General features: G+C 46.7%; 1 protein-coding gene across 5 annotated transcripts in view; it reads right to left on the bottom strand.

Moving 5' to 3' along the window:
• Nucleotides 1-7,124: 7,124 nt before the first annotated feature.
• Nucleotides 7,125-25,676, bottom strand: part of LOC142575937 (uncharacterized) — a 57,671-nt gene continuing 39,119 nt past the window's right edge. For all 5 annotated transcript variants that reach the window (XM_075685756.1, XM_075685749.1, XM_075685753.1 and 2 more), the window contains 3 exons: nucleotides 17,570-17,748; nucleotides 14,946-15,060; nucleotides 7,125-7,624 (listed from right to left, as the gene is read on the bottom strand). In XM_075685756.1, the coding sequence (XP_075541871.1) occupies nucleotides 7,493-7,624; nucleotides 14,946-15,060; nucleotides 17,570-17,748 (426 nt within the window). In that variant the 3' untranslated portion in view covers nucleotides 7,125-7,492. The remainder of the gene's footprint in view (nucleotides 7,625-14,945; nucleotides 15,061-17,569; nucleotides 17,749-25,676) is intronic.

The following is a 25,676-nucleotide window of genomic DNA, read 5'->3' as shown; positions in this document are numbered from 1 at the left end:
GTACGTTTTAGCCGACTGATTAATCTTTGCTATTTACACATAAGATTTCTAACAGGCGAGGTACGGACTACGATCTCGCGATGCATATTGCAGTTGACTACAAAGGCGCTGGAATTAAGAGAAGGCGAGGGGGGGGGCAAGGGTTAGGTAGCGGGGTATCGGAACAAAGAAAATTTGAAAAGCGCCCTGGCCACTGAGTTTATGGTGGCACTTCCGACATGTTTTCGTTCCGGTAATTGAACGAAATGAGAGAGCAAAAAAAATTGCTTCATTTGGCGACGTTAACGCCAATAGGGAGATTTAGAAATACGTGACTCGAAGTTAGCGTGAGCTAATCACCATCCGTGCAAAGACCCGAAGACCAGTTCTCAGCAGGCGCATTGTCGCTGACCCCGGTTTTTTGAGTACACTAACAGGCTTTAGCATGACATCTATAAACCTATCTGCAGTCGGCGGGCATACAAAATGACGCGCAAAGCGAGTTCGCGGTTTTGCTTATGCCTTGCGGGTACGCGTTTCTGAAGTTCCCCCCAAAAAATCCGAGTTGCCATAGCTTGCATACCGGCAACGCGACTGTCAAAGCCTTTACGCTGACCCAGTGAACTCCACGGCGGAGCAGAGATGTAACCCGACCCGATGACGTGCGTCAGAATGTCAGTAAGGCTTTGTTCACACCTGGGAAGCGAACGGAGTGCGATACGCGTTCTTTTCGGAGAAGCTTTTTTTTTTTCGATGATGCACAGGATCAGCTGGAGAATCGAAGGCCCGGAAACGCAGGGAATAGATTCGCCCGGCTAAGCAAGAGATCGAGACAATAGGGACACGCAACGTTTTGCTGCTGCACTTTCTCTTCAACCCCAGCTCCCCGACAATCTTCGTCCAACCCTCGCTCTTGTGTAAGGCGTCCCTGTAGATGCTGCGAGTTTTATTTTAAAACACGAGGTAGTTTTTAATCGCGTCGATTAGCATCGCCGCTGGCACTTTCGGCGCCATGTTCAATGTTTACATGCCAATGCAGCTTCTGGCCCTGCGAAAATGCTTTCCCCAAGGCGAAATAAGTTTATTAGAGAGTGATCACGTTCGCAGCCTAGTTTTCCGCTCGCTTATAGGCAGAGACAGGCGGATTTGGGGGAGGAGGGGAGGTCGCTTTCGACCGCTACGACACCAAATGTGAACGTAGCCTAAGTGATTGTTTGCGAAAGCGATATACGCGTGAGGTGGTTGTTCTTGCAGTGGCCTTAAAACATGGCTCATACAAACGAGGGTGATTGGCAGCACAGAAGGTGATGAAAACAACACACAGCAATGAAATAATGAAATAAAACAAGAAAGAAAGCTTTAGGTGACCCAACAACAGTGCACTTTGATTCAATATACTAAAGAAAAAAAGACTACACCCTTATCGGCACCCCTAGCCCCACCAATTTAAGGGATCGACTGAGCAAATAAACCAATAAATAATAATTATCCTCATAGAGTTTACCATAGAAGCATGCAGTAACTATCTTTCCGACATTTCATTATTCATTTTTTTCTTTGCTGCTCATGTCTGTTTTGAGGGTCTAAAATTTATTTTTCGAAATAAAAGAACGCTCGTTTACTTGTGCACGACATTCGTGCTGAGGCAGGTGTCAAATCATAATCAGCTTATGGGCTCCTTTCACTAGAGAAAAATATACAAATAATGTGGAAAAAAGAAAGAAACAACGGACTATAAATAAAAGAATGAAGCTTCCGCCTACGGCACCGATGCAAAATCTAGTGAAGCCCTTTATTTTTTAGTTGTTTTTGCTTCGGCTGCCGTTACGTTGCTTTTTTTTTTTTTTTCGCGCAGCAACCCGAATTCATCACAAAGGCGGAAAAGCACGTTTACTATAGGTAAGCGAAATTCTACACTCCCACCTTTTGCGTTGCCAGCAGCAAACCATGGTGTGCGGCACTCTTCTTGACATTCAATATTCGCTCGGTGTGCGTCAAAACCGAAATGGACATAACATCTCTAAGCTATAGGATTCTCAGTGGCAGTAGCTCCGGCGTCCAGCGACAGGCCGCGGATTTCCCACGTTTTTCGAACTGGCATTTTTAAGCGAACGCACGAATCCTTTTCTTTTTATTCTTGTTTTTTTTTTTCTTTCTCGAAAGCTCGGCCATCAGAGCTGTCACCTTTCAGCGAGTCATTGCAAAAAATGCAATAACTCTCTGAAAACGGTCGTGGAGCATAGTGCTTCCCTTTTTTGTTTTATTTTTTCTTCTTCTGTCTTTTCCGCAGCCGATATTTGAGAGCGAGTATGTATCTGGCCTGCATTTAGTATTCTTCAGGTGCGGCTGATTTTGCGCCGCTTACATTTGAAGGCAGCGTTATCGCGTTTCGCCAGCGAGTGTGCAAATCCGCGTTCCCTTTGTTTTTTTTTTTTTTCGCCACCCAACCTGACCGACTCGAACGGAATGCCTTTCTTTTGATGGCCGCGGCTGGGACTCAATATTAAAGGCTTTCTTTGGCACCTCTTTTCTTTCTTTGTGGTTCTCTTATTTTTTTTCCTTTTTGTGCCTGTGTGTGTATGACTTTCCTCGGCAAGCGGAGTTTCGACCCGTGTTTCGACTGAAAGTCAGAGACGTGAGTATACCGGAACTAAGGTTAGCCTGTTAGTGGCGACGATACGCGTCTTGCGGTGAGAGAGAGAAAGAAAGAAAAGGGAAACGCGCTTTGGTGCATATTTGCTACGTGTGCAGCTGGCCTACTCTAAAGGGAGCAAGCGTTTTCTAAGAATTACGCAATAAATATTACGCAGACATGTGTGCGGTCGTAGCAATGTTTCAAAGAGGCAATATTCATTATAGAAGTCTAGTGCTTACTGTTCTTGCTACTAAATACCTTTTCACTATAAGAAAAGCGACGGTTGAAGCTTATCTAAATAGCAGGACAGGGTCTGCGCAAGCTAGCATGGTCTATCATTCCTGTATACTTTCAGTTTTTACTTTAGTTATACACCATCTCTTATTTCGTGGCCCAATAGTTAGGGCGTCGCACCACTGAGCCCGAGGCCATGGATTACATCGAGGCCGCGGCGGTCGCATTTCGATGGGGGCGAAATGGAAAACGCTTGTGTACTTGTACATGTATAGTGCACGAATCTCAGGTGGTCAAAAGGAATCCCGAGTCCAGTGCTACGTTGTGCCTCACGGTGAGTTTGTGATTCTGGCCCGTGAAATCCCAGAATTTGAATTTCACTTCTGTTTGTTTTATACCCTCGGCTACGTTCAATGACGTTCCCGTGGCGCCCACCCACAACTTGCGAGCAGCACCGCACGCAGAGAAAGCAGAGGACCACTCTTACGGCGAGACAAAGAAAGGACACCCTTAGGCAAAATGCAGTACAGGGTTATGATGTCTACGGACAACCTTTATACCTGCCAAAACGTCTTCTTGTGCGAGTTTGTTAATATCGAGGTAGTCAAAAACCATAGCGCTGGAAGACAAAGCGGCAAAGACAGGCGCTAAGTTTAACCGGTGTCCTGCGCACTGCGTCATTCGCTCTACGATTTTTAACTTTACGCACCTTCCAAATATACATTTAGGATAGTCCCTCCGTGGTCATGTCCGTGTCTTCAATCGTTGCGCTCTCCCCCAGAGACCAAAAATAACGTACAGCGCAAAGGACCAGGACAGCGATAGACGACATACACAGGCCACTTGGGCATCCATTGCCGGGACTGCGGCTGCGTGCCATTCTTTGAAGATACGCAAGTTTTAGCGAGACACTGCTCACAGCTCACACGCGAAATAGTGGAAGCTGATTTCATCAGAAAACTTGGCAGTTCTTGCGTTAGTGCGCCCTCAATCGCGCTGACCCCTGGTGAAGTCGCGTTTCTAGACAGATAGAAATTGTATTGCTTAATTTGTTTTATTTATTATTATTATTATTTTTTGAGGTGACCATGTTTCAGCGCTGTGTATGTCGTCTATCGCTGTCCTGGTCCTTTGCGCTGTACGTTATTTTTGATCATGAATTACCAACTAGCCCAAGCAACCACCCTAGTTCACCCCCAGAGACACAAGCGAAAGCGGGCACTTCTTGGAATAGGAACAATAAGAATACCTTCACCTCGGCCACAACGTCGGGCGCAGCAGACCGTACTACATTAGCCGTCTATACGGTGACCGCCGCGGTGACAGTATGTGGCGCGCGCACCTGCGCAAAGCCCACAACGGAAGAGGAAGCTCGGCGCCGGGGCTCCTCTTCCGACCCTTTCTTCCCTTCGCCGAACGAGCCGTGCGCGCGAGCGGGCCTAGCGAAAAGAAGCCGTTGCGGCCGCACGCTGCGCGCCTCGGGACTTTGCGCCGCAAGCGGATGCAGGTGTGCGCAGTTTCCCCGGGAATGTGCGGAACCCGCGCCAACGCGCTGGAAGCACTGCAGGAATGTAAGCCGAAAGGACAACGCCGGAATTTTTTTTTTTTCGCCCCGGTTCGTACGACGGCCTCGATAAAGAACAAAGTTTGCGACACGGGCGCTCGAATGTCGCTCACGTCCCTCGAAGTCGAAGCTTATCGCGTCTCTTTGCTTACCTAGTGTACTTACTTCCCTTCTTTCTCTCTCTCTCTCTGTATCTCTTCACCCTTTCCTACCTTCGTTTACGCTTGCATCATTCCGAATGGAGTAGAGCGCTTCTGTACAGCGCACAATGGCAGAGTGTTACACGCAAGGTGAAAGCGGTATCAGACTATGAGTTTAAGCTATAGCGGACGTTGACTTAGAAACCACTACTGACCTTGCGTACGAAAATGCTAAGCAGTCAAGGTTTAGCGCCTGCGCCGTGTTATCAATGCAAATTTGCGTGTGTGTCTACTTGAGCGTCTATGCGTGTGCTTACGTGTGTGCGTGTGCGCGTGCGTACGTGTGTGTGTGGGCGTGTATGTGTACGTGTGTGTGTACTGCCGTCAGATGAATGCACTTAGTCGTTACACAGAGTCAAGAGATGCTTTACTGCGCACCCGATGGAATCTCTGTAGACGGTATAAAAGCTTATGCCTCTAAACTTTAAATTTCTACAATCTATCACAAAGCTTGTGAATAACTACAGGTGGCCCGTTAACGACGTTTTACAAATGAATGCCTGTGCCCTTTCCATTGTCGAAGGTCTGTAAGAAGACAAAGCAAGGGTGCGATAACGTACAGGTATTCCATTCTTTTCTATTTCACTTCTGCAATCAGCCCTCCACGATTGGTAAAAAACAATTCCGGGCCACCCCCACTTCGCCTATCTGTAAATCGACATCACGAAAATCGCAATAGCTCCCTACCTGTTATGACGTCTACACACTGCTTATGCATGATTAGACCAAATAAAACAAGAAATGTTATTTCTGATTCGACGCTTTGTTTTTCTATTGGCCTTCTGCTATCGGTCAAAGGTTTTCGGACTGCGCCCACTTCGCCTGTCTATCACGCGACGTCACAAAACCGCGAGAACTCATTGCGTCCAAGTGACGCGTGAGCGTTAAAGATGCATTAATATGCCCAACAAAACTGCTTTTTTTTTTCTGAATCACCGGATAGTGTCCCGTTCCGAAAGGAATAGAAGATGGCTGCTCGGCGATCGCTCAGGCACTGGCTATACTCGAACCTGCCGGAAAGCCTGTATTTATTTACATATAATAATACTTTTTGCGTGACAGTACAAGGTTATCGAGCACTTTCGGCACGTTTAGAACCTCGCTCTCCCAACTCTTCTTTGTCGTGGATTCGTCCTGGCGGCACTTTTAATGTTCCGTTGCACGCCGTCGCGATTGGCGATGTTTATAATTGAGGACATGGTTTCGCGGGTCCGGCTACGTTGTTGCCTGAACGGCATCGGTTGGAGGGCGGAGAAAAATTCACATACAGTGCAACCGCAAAACAACGTTGGCGCCAAAAAGCTCCAATGTCACGCACCTCTCCTCATGCTCCGCACGACCGAATAAATCTTTACAGAAGCAATGCCCAAGATTGCTCTTCACATGAACGCCGTTGGGCACAGCGACTCTTGTAACTGGGTGTTCCTGAAATCGAGGAAATTCATCCATCCAGCGGTTAGGGTTGTTGATGAAAAAGTAGACGTCTTAGTTCGATTGCGAACTATATATAGCAGTAAAACATATGCAACGCCATCATTGTTGCTTACGTTGCATAAACTGTGTTCTGTATGTAACGATAGTGTATTGTATTCTTGTTTCTGTTGTTGCATGCTCCGAGTGTGTGCATCCGGGTGCTGGGGTCCTGTCACACAGAACACGTCTGCCTTTTCCCCTTGTATCTGAGACCTCGTTGTCCGAAACAAATAAAGCTTATTATTGCATATTATAAATAATACAGCCGTATGAAGGCACTCATCTTTCTTGTTACCGCGCACACCTATTCAAATCGGTCATTGGCGATCGATGATTTCATCCGCCGCTTGCGGGGTGTTGTAATCGATGCTCAGGTACACAACACTTTCCAGTTGGTAGCGGGCTTTCGGAATATTTCAATTTTTCTTGTGGGGTTTCTTTAAAATTTCTTAAGCACATTTTCGTAAACGTGCGTGTTTTGGCGAAAATTCGTGCAACCAGGCCTACCGTTGTGCTTCGCTGTTTCCGGGGAAAGAAAACAAAACATTCAGCATGTAATTACGGTGCATCAATAAAATATTTTTTTTTTTCGTGGTCAGAGCCTCAGCAGGAACTTACGAGGTTACTCCGTCATATCTAGCATCCCACAGTGGTGAAAAGTGAGACGAAGACTCTAAAAAAAAAGAAAACGAAAGTCGGCGGCTGTCCATGGTTAAGTTTACCTTTTGATTATCGGCGGTTTTATTTCTCTCGGGCACCCTTCAAAAGGATAGCGCGGAACTCTGACGAAGGAAGTAGCACCAGTGAGCGTCTCCGTTGGGTAATGAAAAATCAAACCAAGCGACGCCTTCTGTTCGATCCTGATTAAGTGGGCAACACCGCCGCAGAAATATCGCTCAGAGTCAGTCGGTAAATACAGGATCTCGCATTAAGCCAAAACGACATTCATCGGATGCCAAGTTTAATGTACATGATGCTTCAAACATACAGATAAGCATAAAACATACGTGTACGTGAATAAATAACTGAGAAATACAAAACGGTTTTTAAACAGCCTTTATTTCCAGAACAAATGTCACGAAAAAAGAATACTAATTTAAGCTCGTACCCTTTATCAGTATTTCATCTTCGTGTCAATATACATAGATAAGCGACCACTCGGCTGAGCTTCATCTTTTCATCAGCTATTACGACATGCCTCTTGGTTTGCACAGACAATCCTGCAGCAAGGCCTGCCCCATCTTGGTCAGAAAAATAAATTATGTACAAGGATTCTCACGGAGCACGAGTGACGAAGACAACTCTGTTGCTGGGCCACCCCCAAATGTTCGCCTTCACGGTGGTTAGCAGCCCTGGGCACGCAGGCATTCCGTCGGCCCAAGGAACCCACCCTGCGTCAGGGAGCATCTAATAGCTGTCAAACTCGTCCCTGTCATACATTGATCTTTGCTGCTGGGCGTTGGGAAAGACTCCACTGGACTGGCTGGACTGCCTTTGAGCCACTTCCTTGCGGCGGGCCAACTCCTGAACGGAAAGCACCTGCAAACGTGGTTTGCGATGCCACGTTCAAACAACGAACGCGATGACGTGGAAAACGATAGGCACGCAAAGCTGTCTTGGGACATGTTGTCCTCGGAGCCTTTATTGTGTTTATGTAAGCTCATGGGGCGATGTTTCATTTGCGTTTTTCTTGGGATACATATTTGTGTTTCTCATGCGAAAAAAAAAAATAACCGGCACTATCTCCTGGTACCAACATCATCTTATTTAGCCGCGTGAATTAAAGAAAAGAAAGCGTCAACGCCATCTTGCCGAGGCATGTCAGCCTTAAGTAGCCCGGAACTGACAGCATTTTATACATGAAGCCACTTCTAGCAGGCCGAGACCAGCAACCTGCGTCGAGGCGATAAAACAGAATGCCCCGAGGCCGAGTTTTGGTTGTTCGCTCATAGTCGGCCGTTGAGCTTTTGACATATGCTGTCCATGTAGAATTTACTGGAACACGCCCCCTCCCCTTCCCCCATTCTCCAACGCTATTCAGCAATTCTTGAGCATCTTTAAAAAAAGAAAGAACGGCCTGCAACAACGCCTTCGACTGCGTGGCGCCGTGCGCGTGGCGTATTTCCGTTTCGTCAACGGCGAACGGCGCACATACGCTTGTGCGCATGAGTGAGTTTCGAGAGAGATATCTAAGAGACCGTGCCTAAGTATTACGGAGGAGTACGTGCTTTGCTCTGTTCGTCCCTAGGCGATGGCAATGCGCGCTATGCGAGAACCTGCGCTCAACTTCCGTCCATGCGGGATCACAGCGGCCGATAAAGAGTCCATCGCGGGGAAGAATACCGAACAAGAAATTCGCAGTAACAATGTGTAATTATTAAGGCGAAAGGCTTATGTGCCTATGTTGGCGGTGCCCTTGGAAGCGACCTTGCCGAAACTGCGTCGTGACGAAAAATGGTCGAAGCCGCAAAAAGAAAAATCACGTCAAAAATGTTCGGATTGACGTCACATTTATCAGGAAAGTTCCTGTAAGCAACGTAAACTAGTAGATTTGAAAAGCAAATTTGGTCCATTTCGGGCTGGGTCGTAATCTAACCCAGGCTTCCGGGGTGCGAGACGCTGAGCACGCTTCCATGAAGCCGCGGTTGCTCCACTGTCGTGGCTCACGAATGGTGTGCCTATAGTGTGTGCCTGATTGCACACTGTTACGGCTGGCGTCTACCACCTCGTGCAGAAAGAACTTTCACCCACCATGCCTCATCGAAACGAAGCGTGTCTGCCGGTCTGGCGGAAGCCCCGCAGTGTTTACAGGCCTCTTTTGTGTCCATCCGTCCGTCCGTGCGTGCGTGCGCGTGCGTGCGTGTGTGTGTGTGTGTGTGTGTGTGTGTGTGTGTGTGTGTGTGTGTGTGTGTGTGTGTGTGTGTGTGTGTGTGTGTGTGTGTGTGTGTGTGCTTGCGTGCGTGAGTGCGTGCGTGCGTGCGGGCGTGTGTGCGTGTGCGCGCGCGCACACACACGCCTGAGGCTTGGTATAACGGGAGGCGGGACGTCCTCCTCCTTGCAGCAGGCTCGGCATAACCGGAGGCGGGACGCCCTTTGACAAACCAGACTCTGTTCCTGTGACGTGACGTCGACGGGAGCAAGATCCCTCCCACGATTGTAAGGGGCCTATTTAAGGGGCTCCAAAATGTACTTTAGAACACTTCATTCTCTTCTCTTCATCTTTCACCAACTTTTGAATAAACCGGGCAAGTTTCGCACTAGAAATCGTCTCGTCCATGCCCGGTCGCCATGGTCTACCGGATGCCTGCAGCCCGCCGACAACGCCACGCTACCCAATAGCAACAATAGCTTCGATAGGCAGGCGTCGCTACAACTCGGCAGCAGTACGATACGCTACCCTGGAGTACGCAACAACACGTAACGTGGTCGCAGAGATGCGTTCGTGTCACTGCTCGCACGTTCGTAGTCTTCTTCTTCCACCATTGGCTCCAATGCCGCTCATCATGCCAGCGTTAGCATACTGCCCCTGCCTCTGCGAAGGCGCTGACGACATTGGCCCACTACAAGCAGGTGCGGCGACGTCGGTGAGTTATGCCGTGTGCTCCGATGGAAAGTTGCCACCTTTCTTCATAAACGTATTTTAATCGTAACAAAAACAAAGGGGGTGCCAAGTGTGAAATCAGGCTTTCGCCTTAACGTTTTACAATCGTGTAACATTTGCTTCATTTCGTCATTGGTCTGCGGCCGCTAAGGTGGTGGTGGTGGAAAGCATTTATTAAGAAAGAGAGGTGTGGACTCGCGCAGGAGCCCTACATACTAGGTGGAGTCCCTAGTCCGGGACCTCATTGGTCGAAGCCGCCAGCCTGGCCCTCTTGACCAAGGCCTTTGGGCCTGAAGGTCTGAGCAACCAAGCAGGGCCACCTCCCAGTCATCTCGGGTAGGGTTGGGGTGGGGGGTGGGAGCCGAATTTCGCTGGCAGGCCCACACCATGTGATAAGTGTCAGCCACTTCGCCACAGTGTTTGCACCTGCCAGTGATCGCAGGATCAAAATGTTTCATTACTGCCGGGCACAGCATTGTGTTGGTGTATAAGCGAAGTAGAACGCGTTCGTTCGCTTTCCCCAGTCCCTTAGCTGGGGCTGGGTACCGGCGATGGCTATCCTTATAATAGGTAGAAATGTCTTTGAATGTTAAGAGAATTCCGCCTTCTTGTTGCAGGACCTCAGGGGCCAAAGGGGACGCCCGGTAAGTGAGTGCTCGGGCTGCCGCATCAGTAGCTTCATTCCCTTGAAGGCCCTGATGGCCAGGAATCCAAACTATACAGCGGGGGGTGGGGTCGACATCCTTGCTGCAGTTTCTCAGTATTCGCTCGGCTAATAGGTTGACCCAACCAGCCTTGTAATTACGGCACGCGCCACGCGGATCCGTCATGATATATTTAGAATTAGAGTCCGAGGCAGCTAGGGCAATCGCTACCTCCTCTGCTTGTGTTGTAGGCACCTACACCTAAGGCCCAACCACCACGCTTCGCGCCGGTTTGTTTCGCTCCCCTTGTCAGGAACCATCCGTGTCGGGCATGGTGGTGAAGCATAGCTATAGAATAGCTGCCGCAGAAGTCAAAGAGGAAAATAATTTAATAATGTAGACTTTTTAATAAAAGGGGGGTTTCGGGCGGGGAACCGTTAAACACGCATTGGAATGACTGACCTCCCACTCACGAGTGCGGCGCTGTGACCGCTACGCCACGAAAGTTTTTCTTTTTTTGGAAAACATGGAAAACATGGAATGACATGGAAAACAAAACTGAAGATATATTACAAAGCGAACATCGCTAGACCCTAAAAAACCCGGGAAAACACACACATGCGTGCTACAAGTGCAGCCAATCGGGAGGAGGTGTCTGTGCAGCGTACGCACTTCTCACGTAAGCTGCACTTTCACGTGTGAAGGATCTCGTAGATCATGGGCTTTCGGCATTGCACAGCCTAAATCTCCAGAGGCTGTATAAACCCAGCACTATTAACATGTCATAAGGAGGACCACCAGTATATTTAACGTGTGGGGATGCGCGACTCCCACGCGTCCCCTGATATGTTGTTTTCTCGCATAGCTCCCGTCTCCTGTAATGGAGCTTCGCCGCGTGGCTTTACTGCGACGGTCGGTGTGCTTGCAGGGTAGTACGAGAGATGGCACGAGTGTTGCTCTGCTAACGCCACCTAACGGCGGGGTTATTTAGACGCAAAAAGTAGAAGGCTCTTCTTCTTTGGCGCCGATCCATGCTTCTGCGAGACCGTCTTGCGAGGCCTACCCCGGAATGGATGAACATGATCGTTCGAACGCGCCATCATTCGCGTGACCGAACACACGAACGACCAGGCGTTGGTGTCCAGCATGGGGCGAACATATTCGCTCGCTATCCGGTCGCGATGAGTCGGACTTCGCCGATTTGTCCCGCGCCCATCGGTATGTTTTGTGGATAGCAACTCGGCTAGCAGGCATTAGTCTATGAAAGGTGCAATAAATGCCCTTGTGATTGTTTGCACTACTGTGTTGTCGTTCCTTTGTCCCAAGAGTATGGGTGAGAACCCTACAAATGGTAGGAACGAAATTGAGTATGGCGTGATATCAGTATCTTTTTCTAAGCGTCCGTTGGAGAATGTCAGCAAAAAATATAGCATCTCTACAATCTATGAAGCAGTGATCTATGGTTTCACCACGTGGACTGAGTCCGCAGTTTGTGGACCAGGGCACAAAGCAGCTCCTCGAGTTTAACCGTGTTTTAACAGGAACTATTTCTGAATGCAATTTAAAGAAAATTGTTTTTACTCCAGAAGGTATACACATCTTACGGACCCGCCTAAGTACGTCCTGATAGGGCCGACCTAAATAAGGCGCACGATACAAAGGATCTAGGAAAAATTGAGACTACTAGTGCAGCAGAAATTGGTTTTCAACTCGCCGTGAAAATGTACTCCAGGCTGAAGGTAGCTTTCAAGAAAAGAAACGACCGCCTTGAGAAAGCCCCAAGAAGCCTTGGCATATGATGACCTGACTACAATATTAGGAAGATAATGAACTAATCTGAGCTGTAACATTTCACGGAAGAACGGATGGTCAGTGTCTCAGGACTAAAACAGGCGAGAAACAATTTGCCCGGTGAAGAGATGCACTAATCATAGGGCACTACGTTCAAGGCGGAGGAACAGATTATCGCGCCGAGTCTATTCACAACTCTCGCTCCAAATAAATGCTGCGCTAACGTAAGTAATTATGGCAGACGCTCTTCCCTTCCATTTTGGTATTTTTAATTAAGTGTCCATAGCTTACGCATCAAGCGACGGCAAATACAGCTTCTTCGTTTGTTACCCAATCAGGAATTAGATATTGCTGATATCCAAGAACCAAAGACTGAATTCGATGAACACAGAGAAGTACCTTTACTTCCATTCCTATCTGGCTTTAAAGTTTGCGTAAGCCCCGCAATAGGCGTTTCCGCTGGTTGTATGTAATTTCCTATGAAAAATTTACAATGTGATTTGCTCTATTTGTTTACAGATATGGAAGGGCGCCCAACATGGTGTGATATATATATATCAGTGGCATGACTTTAGATGTGTGTGTTTATGTCCCGAACAAGTTACGTGAACGATAATGTTTCTCATTATTTTTGAAACATCATCTCTGTACTGATTGGGCATGGGTCCGCTTTGGAGACTTTAATTGGGTATGCAAGGCGCAAGATAGTACGTCATCGAAGCTGAGACGTGATCCAAGTAGTGATGTTTTGCAGCGCCTGATGCATGATTATCAGCTTGTGAACATTGGGGAACATGAAAAAGCGAGATGTCGCTACACATATTTCCAGGATATCTCCCGTGCAAAATTTGATAGAATTTGCATTTCACTTAGAATGCTGTCTCGTATGTATGGTTACACTGCGCACCCTGGATTCTTTAGTGACCATTGCCTAGTCTTAGCTTCTTTTGTTAGCCGTTGACAACAACGTCGGCAGATGTGGTGGGAGTTGTGGAAATTTAACAACGAGTTACTTTCGTGCGAGTGTTTCCTAAAGCAAGTTACTGATCTTATATCTCATTTGTCATGCCACAAGGACTTGCCGCTCTTTGCTCTGTGGGAATTATTCAAACAGGAAGTTAGAATGATAGCTATTAAATAATGATCAATACTGGTCTTTGAAAAAGAAAATAACAGCGGATTGCAGGAGCTTCAACGCCTGCATCCGCGTCAATATATTGGAAGGTGATTATCAAATATGCGGCATCAGAGGCCAGTGTATTCAGACCAATATTCGTGCTGCGAGATCGGTGCTAGAGAGTGCAGCTGAAGGGATTGGGCCGGTTGCAATGGCACACCTAGTTTTGGCTAAACAGTTCGGCATGATGAATTGCTCGTTCCTGTTTAGTGTACTAGAATATACAGATATTGAATCGCGAATCCTTAGAGGTGTCAGAAAGCATTATGCTAATGGCTCGACGAGGCTGATAGTCAACGGTTATCTCTCCGATCCGATTAGGCTTTTATCATCAGTAAGACAAATGCCCTATGTCACAACTTCTGTTCTATTTGTATCTAGAGCAACTTTGTACGCACGTGGTGAAAGAAAAACATTTCCAAGGGTTTAAATTGCCAACGAACAGAATTCTGGTTCTTTCATATACCGGCAACGTGGTCTTCTTTTATTATTATTTTTGTAGTGATAAAGAGTCTGTAAAGACTGCTCTTGCAATTGCGAAAATATTTTTGTGCAGCTTCTGGTGCTAGCGTTCACTTTGAGAAAACGTTCAGGTTTTTGGTTTGGGCTTCGGGCCAGATTACCGTCACACAAAGCAAGCATCGAATAGAAGAAATATCTGCGCTATTTGGGAGTACCTCTCTCACGGTATCGAAGTACCAGCATTCATGGGTGGGAATAAGTTGGAAAAACGCAACCTAAAGTGAACTCATGGCGAGGGGGGAATCGGCCAACGTTCAGTCGTGCTGAAGTGCGCAACGCCTCCGTAGGTTCCCGTCTCACGTATGTACCGCAAGCACTGCGCTTCTCACGACTTCGCATTCAGGCACTGCATCATTACACGCCACGAAAGCGAACAGAGGGGGGAGTTTATTCTGGAGTACTCAAACGCGGTCGCGTAGTGCAGTTCGGCTATGCACAAGCGGGCGCATGCGTCAGTGTTACCTAGGCGCAGTGCCCGCATTTTCCTTTCGCAAGGCACGCATGCGCACTCGCGTCGGGGAAACGCGGCGTATCTCTCTCGTGTCGGCGCCGTTGACAAAACGGAAAGATTCCTTCCTCTCGTCTTTCCTTTCTTTCTCCCCTCTACTCCCCTATTACCCCCTCATAGTGGTAAGTAGAGCCAATTGACCGGGCGATTATCTGGCTAACATCGCTGTCTTCCAAATTTTTTTTCCCTTCCTGTCTTCTGCGTTCTCCTCCCCTTCGTACTCTAGTCGGGTAGAGGCGTTGTCCCCGTCCAAATGAATCGCTGAGCAGCATTGGGGACAACGCGGGCTGTTCTAATCGGACAAGCTTCCATTTCAAGGCGTTATTAGGGAACACTCGTTCTCGACACTGGTGTGCAGTATTAAAGAGCTCGTCCATTCGATCGCTTAATTCTTTCCTTGTTTTGTGTCTTATAAACGAACTTGATTACCTGTCAACTTCAGTCTGTTCTATACGGCTACGAGCTACATATGATCGCAAGCGTCGTGGAGAGTACAAGCACGCATATGCCAATTAATATTCTTTTAAATATCAGCGTTGCCTGCAGCCGTCACTTAAAAGCCATTCTTCTACTATCTGTATTTGGCTCATCTTCATATTCAACGGCCCTTTACTTACAGATTTCAGTGCAGATTCTTGGATGTAAGATTGGCATTGTGCGCCACCTTCTGGTGCGGCAGGGCATCGAACAAGGTAGGTTGTCGAGTTCACAGCAGTCCTGTGCACGCAGTCTCTGTGCATAGTGAGATATAAAAGGAACAATATTGTGCAAAGACGCTGTCCAAACTTCTGAGGGCGTATGCCACAGCGGCAATTTTTCGTGGCAGGAACACAGAAACCACATAAGCATATATCAGTAGCTCGGCAAGTTGGGCTTGTTGGTGGACGATCATTTTGTAAATAAGGGAGTGTATTAGGCTAGAAACACATAGACAACAGAAGTAGAAGTGGACAGGATGCGTGCAGTCCTGTCCAATTCTTCTGTTGGCCGTGTGTTTATAGCGCAATACACCCTCTTTTTACAAGATAAGCATATATGTTGTGTTACTACTATGTATGTATATTATATTGATGCACATCTCCGATGTTGAGGAATGAGGAGAAAAGGATGTAACACTGCAACAATACTTATATTTTAGGTAAAGGTAACCCCGAAGAGCTGTCACGTGTAGGAACAATGTCATCGTGTTACATGATGGTGTTGATACGGGCAGGAAATATCCTAATGACAAAGAAGACGTGCAAATACGAGTAAGACATTACTCCATCAATATAGTCAGTAGCATAGAGATCGACGGCAGTGATGGCAGCGCTGAGGAATTGAGGTCGGTGATGAATCAGCGATTTGCTAAACGTCAACTCCTAAAGAAATCATTTGATCAATGGAAGCTGGCGTGATTTCAGAGCACTGAATACGTTTTCTACGCTGAATGCTACTTACAGCACCAGTACATCACCAAAGAACGACGTTCCTGCAGGCCAAATTCGGACACAAGGAAGTTGCATCAACTTAAATCAGCATATCCGCACACTTATCCAATTTATATATCCAATTATATTATAGCAAGCAAAGACACATCAGTACCATGCTTTTGCTTACTCATTTTCGAGCACGCTTTCTTCAATGCACGTAAAACTCCTTGCCGACTGAGTGCTGCCGCACTGCCGTTTCAACCACACTTGACTACAGTACTTAGATACTGGCTAACCGAAAACAACTACATGTGTTCGGTTGAAGTTTATTGCACCAAAAAGCAAAGCAATGTTCAAGAGCGAGATGTCCAAACTTCCGGCCTTCTGCAGCAGCGAAAGACCATGTTTAGGAAGGCCAAGCACTTCCAGCTTATCCAAATGAAGGATTAAGTAAGCAGAACAGAAGTGGTTGAGTGCGTAGATGACGTTTGGGTATTTGCATTAGGCAAAAACGAAGAAACAGGATACGACGTGGCACACAGTATTACGTGCGGCTTGTCCTGAAGAGTAAGTAGCTCCCTCAATTTCTGCTATACCTGTTGCCACCTGTTGCAATCACATATAAGCATGTTGGATGCTGTTCTTGATCTGTTTAAACTGTGAAACACGTGCACGTCAAAACCATTTGGTCTGTCAGACGATGATCCTTGGAATGTGGCTGCACGGACTGATAGATCACGGAACCTTTTGGAAAAACTGAAAAACACACATCAACTGAAAACGGGTGCATGGCGGCACCGCCTTCAAGTTCCCGCACCAACTCGCCCGTCACGTCATATAAATTCTGACGGCTTTTACTCAGGCCTATAGTTAAGTGCATACCCTATGCAAGCGAACTTGCGCGCGACAGCGACAAGCGACGCGATGGAGATGGCTGTCGGGTTCGCTCGTCGCCTGCAAGTCGTACGCCGTGCGGGCGACGACATTGAGCGACGTCTTTCCGGTGTTGCCGGTATGATGGCAGCAAATACGCACCGAAACTGGCGTGACGCATGCTTTATTACTTTATGTATTTTACTGTAAGGAGAAGCGTAAGATATGTCTGAAGGTCTTGCGGTAGGTTGTTATCCTTGCACGTATAAAATTCAGTCGTTTGCTCGTTCCGTGCGACAATGGCTAGCGCTTCACTGATGTACCTCCTGTTCCGGCTTCGCGTTATTGGGTAGTCACGCATAGCACTTCTAGACGACGAGAGACGAATTGTAGATTTCCAGAAGCGAGCGATCGAGCGACGAGGAGGAGAGATCTGTTCGCACGAGGGCCTGTTTCGTCGCTCAAAGTCGTCGCTCGTCGCCGTCGCGCACCAAATCGCTCTCATGGGGCTTGGGCTTGAATTTTTTATCAGTGAAGATCGACTACACTGGATTCTAAAGGAGCTGACAAAACTTGGCAAAATACAAGGACTTCTACTCAGTTACGACCGCTTAAGTGCGAGAAAGAAAAATAAACAATCTGAAATTAGTAACGCCGTGCCGGCGAATCACCACTGGGGTTTCGGAGCGCAAATCAAAAATATAACTGTTTAATCCAATTCATCTTCTAGTAACCAATCACCTCTTACAGCGAAGTAACGAAGGGTTTAGAATAATCGGGTTTAGAAGGAATACCTCGGCAATCTAAACTGACTCAGTGTTTCTCTTTAGTGGCCCTTTAAATGAGGAAATATATTTGCGCTCTGTCGGATGGTTTCTTTACAAGGAGGTTGGTTTTGTACGCACATGATTGTCTCGCTTAACGAGGCTATAATAGCACAACAGATAGTAGCGTACCTGCACAGCAGGTGTCCGCACCACAGGAGATCGACGATTTCGCCGAACGGAGTTTCGGCTAGACACTGGCAGCACTCCACCGTGAAGGACGTTGGTGTCGTCTCCAAGGCGGCACCCTCAACAGCCCAGCTCGACACGACTTGGGGTTCCTTCACTGATGTACTGCTGCTGGCTGGTGTCTGAACGGAAACGAAATCACATAAGTCTCTTTAATTGACTACTGAGATGATAGTTACGACCTTTTATTTTCTTTTTATTTTCTTTTTTGCACCATATGAATGTCCTCGACCATAAAACCCCAAAAGAATACTCGCGAGCCTCACGGCACCCTAAGCTATTTGCTATAACTTTTTCACGAAACAGCTTCAATTTTTTTTATTGAAATGAATATTAGGAGAGGCTGGCGCCTTTATGGTGGCACCGGCTACTCCTTGTCACTTGGCAAAGGAAACAAATTTGCGTAAAAAGGGAGAATAACGACACAAGATATGACACTCAGTAGAACACTGGATGAATAAAAATATACACTCCAACAGTACATGAGTCGCAAAGTTTTGTGCATTAGTTCAGTACACGTACGCATATATAAAGTCAAATATGTTGAACAGCCAAAACACACAATACATGTAATACACTGTAAGTACAGAACAGAATTATACATATTGCGTAAAAGTTGCGATCACCACATAAACCAATTATGAACCACGAACAACACTTATGCTACTCATTTAACGTATTCGCATCATCTGAAACTTAATATTTTTCCAAAATGTTGGTGTCCTCTAAAAACTTTTTCAGAGCAAGAAGAGCTCTTTTTTGAAGGCCCGCAGTTGGCCATGGGCCAAGCACCTTTTTTAGAGTGAATGGTCTTCTGTCTAATATCAACAAATTTGCTTGTAGCACCCGTCTTTGTGCATCGTATTTCGTGCACTCGAGGAGCTTCAATTTAATTTTTCATGAAGTGCACATGCCATGACGCCATGATGCAGAAGTGGTCACGTGGGAACGGTACCTCGTGACGTCTTGCCGCTCGCTCCGGCTCGCTCGGTCGTCTTCTACGTCGCAACTCCTTGAGCGGCCCGACGTAGCGGCATAGCAGACGCTCGAGCGAACCGCTATGAATGGCAAAGAAAGCTTATTCGCTTTGATGGCATTTAGTGCACCTATAGTTTCTCTTAGCATACCATTCTCTGAAACGTTTAACAAAGCTTCGCTTTACAAGGCTCCACAGGGACTTTGCGAGTCGCAGTTTCAACAAAGTAACACCAGGGGCCCTATAACGTAAAACTATTCACCCGCCGTGGTTGCTCAGTGGCTATGGTGCTGGGCTGCTGAGCACGAGGTGGCGGGATGGAATCCCGGCCACGGCGGCCGCATTTCGATGGGGGCGAAATATGAGAACACCCGTGTACTTAGATTTAGGCGCACGTTAAAGAACCCCAGGTGGTCAGAATTTCCGGAGTCCTCCACTACGGCGTGCCTCATAATCAGAAAGTGGTTTTGGCACGTAAAAACCCCATAATTTTTTTAAACTATTCCAATCTGTTTTTATTTCAATCTCCTGATGCCGAATTTACGTAACCACTGAGGCAAGAATCGGGCGGTAACTGGCAGCGTTGTTTGAATAGCCCAATCAAACGCGCGTCTCGTTTATAGAATGTCACTTTCTTTTTCTTTCAAAGCCAATGGCATTGCCTAAATTGAGCAGTTTTTCTTATCTAACTGGCTAAGAAGAGGAGAGGACCACGTTCAAGTGGAGCGAGTTCCGATGGGGCCAATCCAGCACAGTGAAAGTAAATAACCGGATGAGAAGGGTGGTGATGGCGTCTGCGATTGGTCGGCTTCCCCTTACTTAGCTTGCGGTGCCTGCTCGAAAAACGCGGCGGCGTGCAACGGAAAGTTAAAAATGCCACTGAAACGCATCCTCAGCAAAGTACATAGGGCAGAGCAATGTCCTATTCGTACCGAAAGGTCTCGATAACGTTATACTGCCACGCAAAGTTTTGTATTATACGCAAAAAGAAAATTGACTTGCCAACCTTATCCTGCGAAAGTGAATGGCCAGCGAAGCTGTTAGAAAACCACTCAAATGCCGTCGATGGGGATATGAAATGCTTTATTGTTCTGCCTAGTCTTAGAACAACGCCGTTGTTGAGCATTACGATTTTGCACTCTTCAACGCTCATCGTATTCACGCTGCTCTTCGGGGGTTTTAACTTTGCGTGGTCTACCCATAGCGGTCTTGCAATGAAGTGAATGAGTTGCTAGGCACGTCTTCCATTTATATAGACCGTTTCATCGGGCGAGGAGAATAGGGCGCGCGGGGGGCCTTTCCTCCTCTCTGGCTTGGGCGATCCGGCGCGGCGCTGCTTGAAAGTATTGCTGTCGCGTGCTGCGGAACGATTTGGAGATGTTTTAGATAGTACTTACTGAAATTTAAGCCATTTCCGTTCATATAAGGTCGTCGGGGAAGCCTTTCGGTGCATCGGTAACTACAGTACGCGGAAATATCTCTTGGGGGCGAAAACACGCGATGCGCATTGTCAGCCGCAGTGCGTCTGTGAGTTGTGAAGTCTTTTGCATTTAACGGTTTTAATTCAACGAAGAGAAACGGCGTCTCTGTATTACTAGCATGAAATGGTAAATCTGCTCATTATCTGATCGCTTGGCATAGGGACTAAAACATAAGAGCGCATGCTCGTGCACGGCCAACCTAAGGCAACCACGAAACATCTAAGCGACAGGCGCTATCAAATATTTGTGATGCACCGGCATCGTTCTCGCGCATTTCAAGTCAAGCAGCCTTCAAATTACCATATGTCTACGCTATCCTTCCTGCATGAGGCCGATGGCTCTGCTCAACACAGCGATCACTGCGGTTGGTGAACCGGCACGATACATATGTAAGCTGTGCGCTTCGGCATTGCCTTTTTGGCCTGCATACAGCCATAATATATGAGAGGGATCGCATAAAAAGAATGCGATGCCTATTTTTGAGGACAAAATTTCCGTAATACGTGTGAGTGCGTCGTAGAGAACGGAACGAACACAACCGAAAAAAAAAATTCGGTTATCATCCTCTTTCTCAAGAAAGCAAGATAAAACGGGCTAACGCCGCAATAGGACCTCGCATAATCACGCCGCGCAACGTTTATAAATATATAACCGCTGATGCCGTATGCTTGGACCATGCGGTATATAGAACAAATATATATGTAGTCAAGCACCTACCACTGCTTAGGACGCTCGCGCAGTTCGTAAACAGTCTCTTTTCTGGACAAGCTTAATTCAGACTATAAGGTATGCTGGTATTACTTGCCAAAACTATTTTATTCAGGGGCGGAATCCTCATCCATCAAACCAAGTAGTCACGCAATGTAACCTGCAGCGAACAGTTTGAATGCTTGTAAAAGTATAACATCACAGCTCCTATCGTAGCAGACGCTGTTACGATCATCGCGTATGTTTCATGGCTCCTAAACCGCAGCTAAGAAATAGAGGATAATACTACAATAAGGTCACTTTAGTGATTGGAACATTCAGAAATACACAATTGATCTGCGAGGCTGATTGTAGGCTCAAATATGCGTGCACACATCGCGCTGCGTGTTCCGTCCACCTCAACGCCAGCAGAAATTCCGGCGATTACGCCTTAAACCACTTCAGCACGTCTCACAGAACCGTTTACCACGTAGAAGACGCACGTCATGCTAAACAGACCGCACGACCGCGAAAACAAACGCCAGAACCTACCGCCGAGCGTATACCTGCCATGCAAAAGACCGCTTTCACCCAAGCCAGCATGGCGCTGCTCATAGGCGGCGCCACTGCGTTCCCAATATGGCGGCGCCTACGAAAAAACGGTCTATATGAAGTTTGGTGATGTCACTCACTCGTTCGTATGCTGCTGTTGTCCCTTTCCCACCGGAGCAGCTTATGCAACCGCAATCTTCACCGGCAAACACACGCGGGGAGAAGGAACGTGCCTCGCATTGTTTACAGGCCCCTTATCATCCATCATGCGGTTTTGACGCTTGTTTTGTGCTTTTCTTTATTGAAATGAATACTGAGCTGTGTGTTGTATGCCCGATTCCGAAGGAAATATGCACTTTTTTTCTGTTCATCTTTTTTTTTTTTGCCGACTGATGCGAAAAATCCCGACCAATTAGAGGCTAACAGCTTCGCTGTAATAAATCCATGCTACCCGGCAGCACAGAGTACCAAGTGTCACACTGATCGGCGGGCAGCCATCTTCTGTTCGTCTCGGAAAAGGGCACCCTCCAGCTATTCAGGAAAAAATTGGCTTTTCATCGGAATATAATGCGTCCTTAACGCGTACACGTCACTTTGACGTAGCAAGTTTCAGCGGTTTTGTGGCATCACCTGACCGACAGGCAAATTGGGCTCAGCCCGAAAAAAGTTTGACCAACATCAATTGATCAAACGACGCCTTCTTCGCTAATGGTTAAAAAAGGCACCAAATCCCAAATCATTTTTGTTGTTTTGTTTGGACTATTCAAGCTAATCAGTGTACACATATCTATATTAGATGGGGCGTTTTCGTGGTTTTAGTGAGGTCATGTGACACACAGGCGCAGTGGGTGGTGGCTCCAATATTTTTGACCAGTCGTGGAGGGCTGACTGCAGAATCGAAATAGAAAAGTTCGGAATAGCTTTACGTTAAAGTGCCCGAGGACTATGCATTACCAGCAGTGTGTTCATAATTTATTAAGTTATTTATTTATTGGATATTGTCAACCCCATTTTTGGGACCTTTTGATCGGGGTAATATTTCAAGAAACATGAATACACACTACACTGTGATAGACGCAATGTCACTGATACACAATCGAAATTCAACCAAACAATTTAATCAGAAAAGAACCCAGAACATTGAATTTTCAAAGTATTTGTCCAATGCCCGTTAAAAATCGGCAGCATGGTTTCAACAGTATCAGGCAAACTGTTCCAAATTTATGTTGTTTCAAGAAAGAGAGACACGGAAGGCGTCTGTACGTGTTGAGTAAGCTGAATAGGGCTGCTCTGGTTTATACATGCGCACAGTTTATTCCTGACAGCTGCAAGTACTATTCTTTATTTCTTCTTGCGTTTAATTTTGGTTCGTTAGTGAAATTGGGCTTGTCGACACAAAACCAGCTTAGGCTACACTGCGCAAACTTCAAGGTGTTAGAAAATTTATAATAAAATCATTCCTTGCTCTAAAACTGATTTTAAAAAATCAGTACCCTTTAAAAGCTTGAGAACATTCGTGAGGGGCATAAGTTGATCTTTTCCTAAAACTACATTCCTGCAATACGTTCCTGCAATTCTTGTGCGCAGTTATGTCGGTGCAGCCCTTGCGGCGTCATTCAGTCGATGCATTGTCTTATTTTTCTCAAGAAGTCTCGAGTGCTTCTTCACAGCTCTCTGTACAAGCTACCCGCAAGAGCGCCTCCCGTAACATTCTAGCAGTAGTGATGCCCAGTATATAGGCTTGCCTCTTTTGCTATACCTCCTTTATCGCATTGGCAAATTGCATAGCAAATATACATACACAAGGACAGAAGAAACGAGACCACATACGAACGCCAACCTCCAATAAAATTATTTATTTTCGGCGACCCATGTTTATATCCGGCACTCCATCACATTGCACCTGCCCAATTCACGCCCATAGGAAGGTTAAATTCTTTGGGGAAAAGTGCACAGATGGCATGGCACCCTGAGCGAAGTCGCTAAATTATTTCAGCCTCAATTGCTTCACGTGTCAGTATAGATCACCGATTTTGCTGGCAACAGTACATTGAGCAAACAATGGTTCACAGCCACACGAACTGCAATCACATGCAAGGCCAACCATCAAGCACGCTCTTCTTGACATTGTGTGAGCATTGTCTTCATTGATACAGCGTCTCGTTTTAGCGATATACTGTTTACCACAAGAAAGAGGGATACAACTAATCAAATTGCTAGCACAGGTGACGAATCTATTTTCGAGCTTTCTGTCATACATGTGCGGCGCGTGGCGACATTTCCTTTGATTACACAGCTTTATGAGCAGCTGAGGTGCGGAGAACACAACTTTAACTTTGGAAGATTCTGCAGATTCCTTTATATTATGAGAGGGCTTATCAATGTAGGTTATTACAGGCACTTTTTTTGCGTCAGCCAGATGAAGCACCCACATGACAAACTCTCGCCGCACGCAGCTGAGCTAGCAGCATGGTTTATTGCATCCCTCTTTCTTGTGGTAACCAGTATATAAGTCAAACGGAGTGCTCTATCAATGACCGGCTAAAATAACACTCAAAAAATGTCAAGAAAAGCTTGCGCGATGGTTGGCTTGCCTATCACTGCAGTTAGTGTGGCTGTGAACCACTGTTTGCTCAATGTACTGTTGCCAGCAGAAGCTGTGATCCACTAACAGGTGAAATAACTGAGGCTGAACTAACCTCGTGGCTTGGCTCTGGGTGTGTCAGCACACCATCTGCACTTGTCAGAAAACGAGTTAACCTTCCTAAGGGTGTGGACTTCGTATGTACAATGTGATAAGTGACGGGCATAAATATGGGTAACCTAAAATAAAGTTTTGTTGGAATTTAGCACTCATCTGTAGCGGAATTTGTTCTGTCCTTGCCTATATCTCCGCTGCAGTCACCACTACGTTCTACCAACAAGCTCAAACACACATTATTGAAATCCTTTATCTTATTCTTCAAAAAAGTCACTGCCCAAGGACTCCGTACAGATGGTTAACCACCGAGGCTGAAACGTGAGGCCCCATACTGGGTTAATCCCGACGGTTCATTAAATGACGGCTTCGTAGGCTGCCGGATGCTTGGTACGCAGTTGCTGGCTGCGCTCGGCTGTACGAGCCTGTTCTTGTGCCCGGGCTGCAGCATCGGCACGGCGTAGATGAGCTCGTTCCCGGGTCTGCTCACGGGGTTGCTGATTGAAGGCTGCCTGCTCTTCAGGAGTACGTATGACGCGTGGCATCCACAATTCAGAGCCGGAGAAACCGCTGCGCCCGCGCTCGGCTGCGACGGAGGGAATGACGTCACTACTGGCGCAGCTAATCACGCGCCACTCTCTCTTTTTTTTTTCGCGCATGTGCATGGGGTTGCAGCGGAAGAGTTTTCGGCGTACAGGCGACAGACAGACGGGCGGACGGACGGACGAATTGGCTAGCCATATACAGCTTCGCTGTAAAACGTGGCTCACCTTCGTAACACGAGTACATTTCAGTTCGTTAAATATAGCTCGTGCTAGAAATTAAGAAACAAAAACGCGAAGGGAAGGCGGCTGGTACCGCCAGTGGTGAAATGCCTCACGTAACATGGGTTAACTCTCGGATGAATGATATGCAAAATAACGCAGCTGTTTTAGCATATATCGTATCGCACCTTAACCCCGCGGCTGTGACTTATAACTGCTTTCGTTAGTTAAAAAAAAAACACCTTTGCTGGTGTATTCTAATTGAACTTTACGCGCAGTGATTCGAGCTTGTGTGAGCGCTATTTATTGTACGATTTACTTTATGACGAACAATAAAATTGGGGTCGACCACAATATCTGTCATTAACTTCCCGCCCTCAGCGGCACCCGTCGACACTGACCTCTCAAGCGTGCAAACTGTTTTACTTTGTACAGACTGTGGTTATTTCCATGTTGACAGCTGTTGAACCTATGTTGAACAGTCAGAAAACTCACCAGGCAATCTTTCTTTTTTTCACCTTGTACGTGTAAACGTCAAAAACCGCGTGGACCGGGCTCGTACAGCTATTCGCCTATAGCTTCGTGGGAAAAGTAACCGTGCATTACGCCTTTCAAGCAAATGAACACAATATCCGAAATTTTCCTCATGTAATACGTAATACATCTGCGACCGCCGAATCATCTACTAAGGCTAAAATACAACTTTCTTTCTAATTTTATCAGCCTGGGAGAGCCTACAAAAACCAGCACGAACCCCAGTCATGCTTCGTTCTTTATTTTATGAACACAAAAGTCATCGCTTGTTCTACAACACTGAGTGATGCAAGAACTCTCTACAAGTACCAGTTTCATATACGTCACGGCTCGTATATGTAAACCCAAGCGCCATGCC

This window comes from Dermacentor variabilis, chromosome 3, assembly GCF_050947875.1.
Source record: "Dermacentor variabilis isolate Ectoservices chromosome 3, ASM5094787v1, whole genome shotgun sequence".
NCBI classification, from domain to species: Eukaryota; Metazoa; Arthropoda; class Arachnida; order Ixodida; family Ixodidae; genus Dermacentor; species Dermacentor variabilis.
The sequence above is the reverse complement of the archived record's forward strand: the minus strand, read 5'-3'. Positions and strand labels throughout refer to the sequence as shown.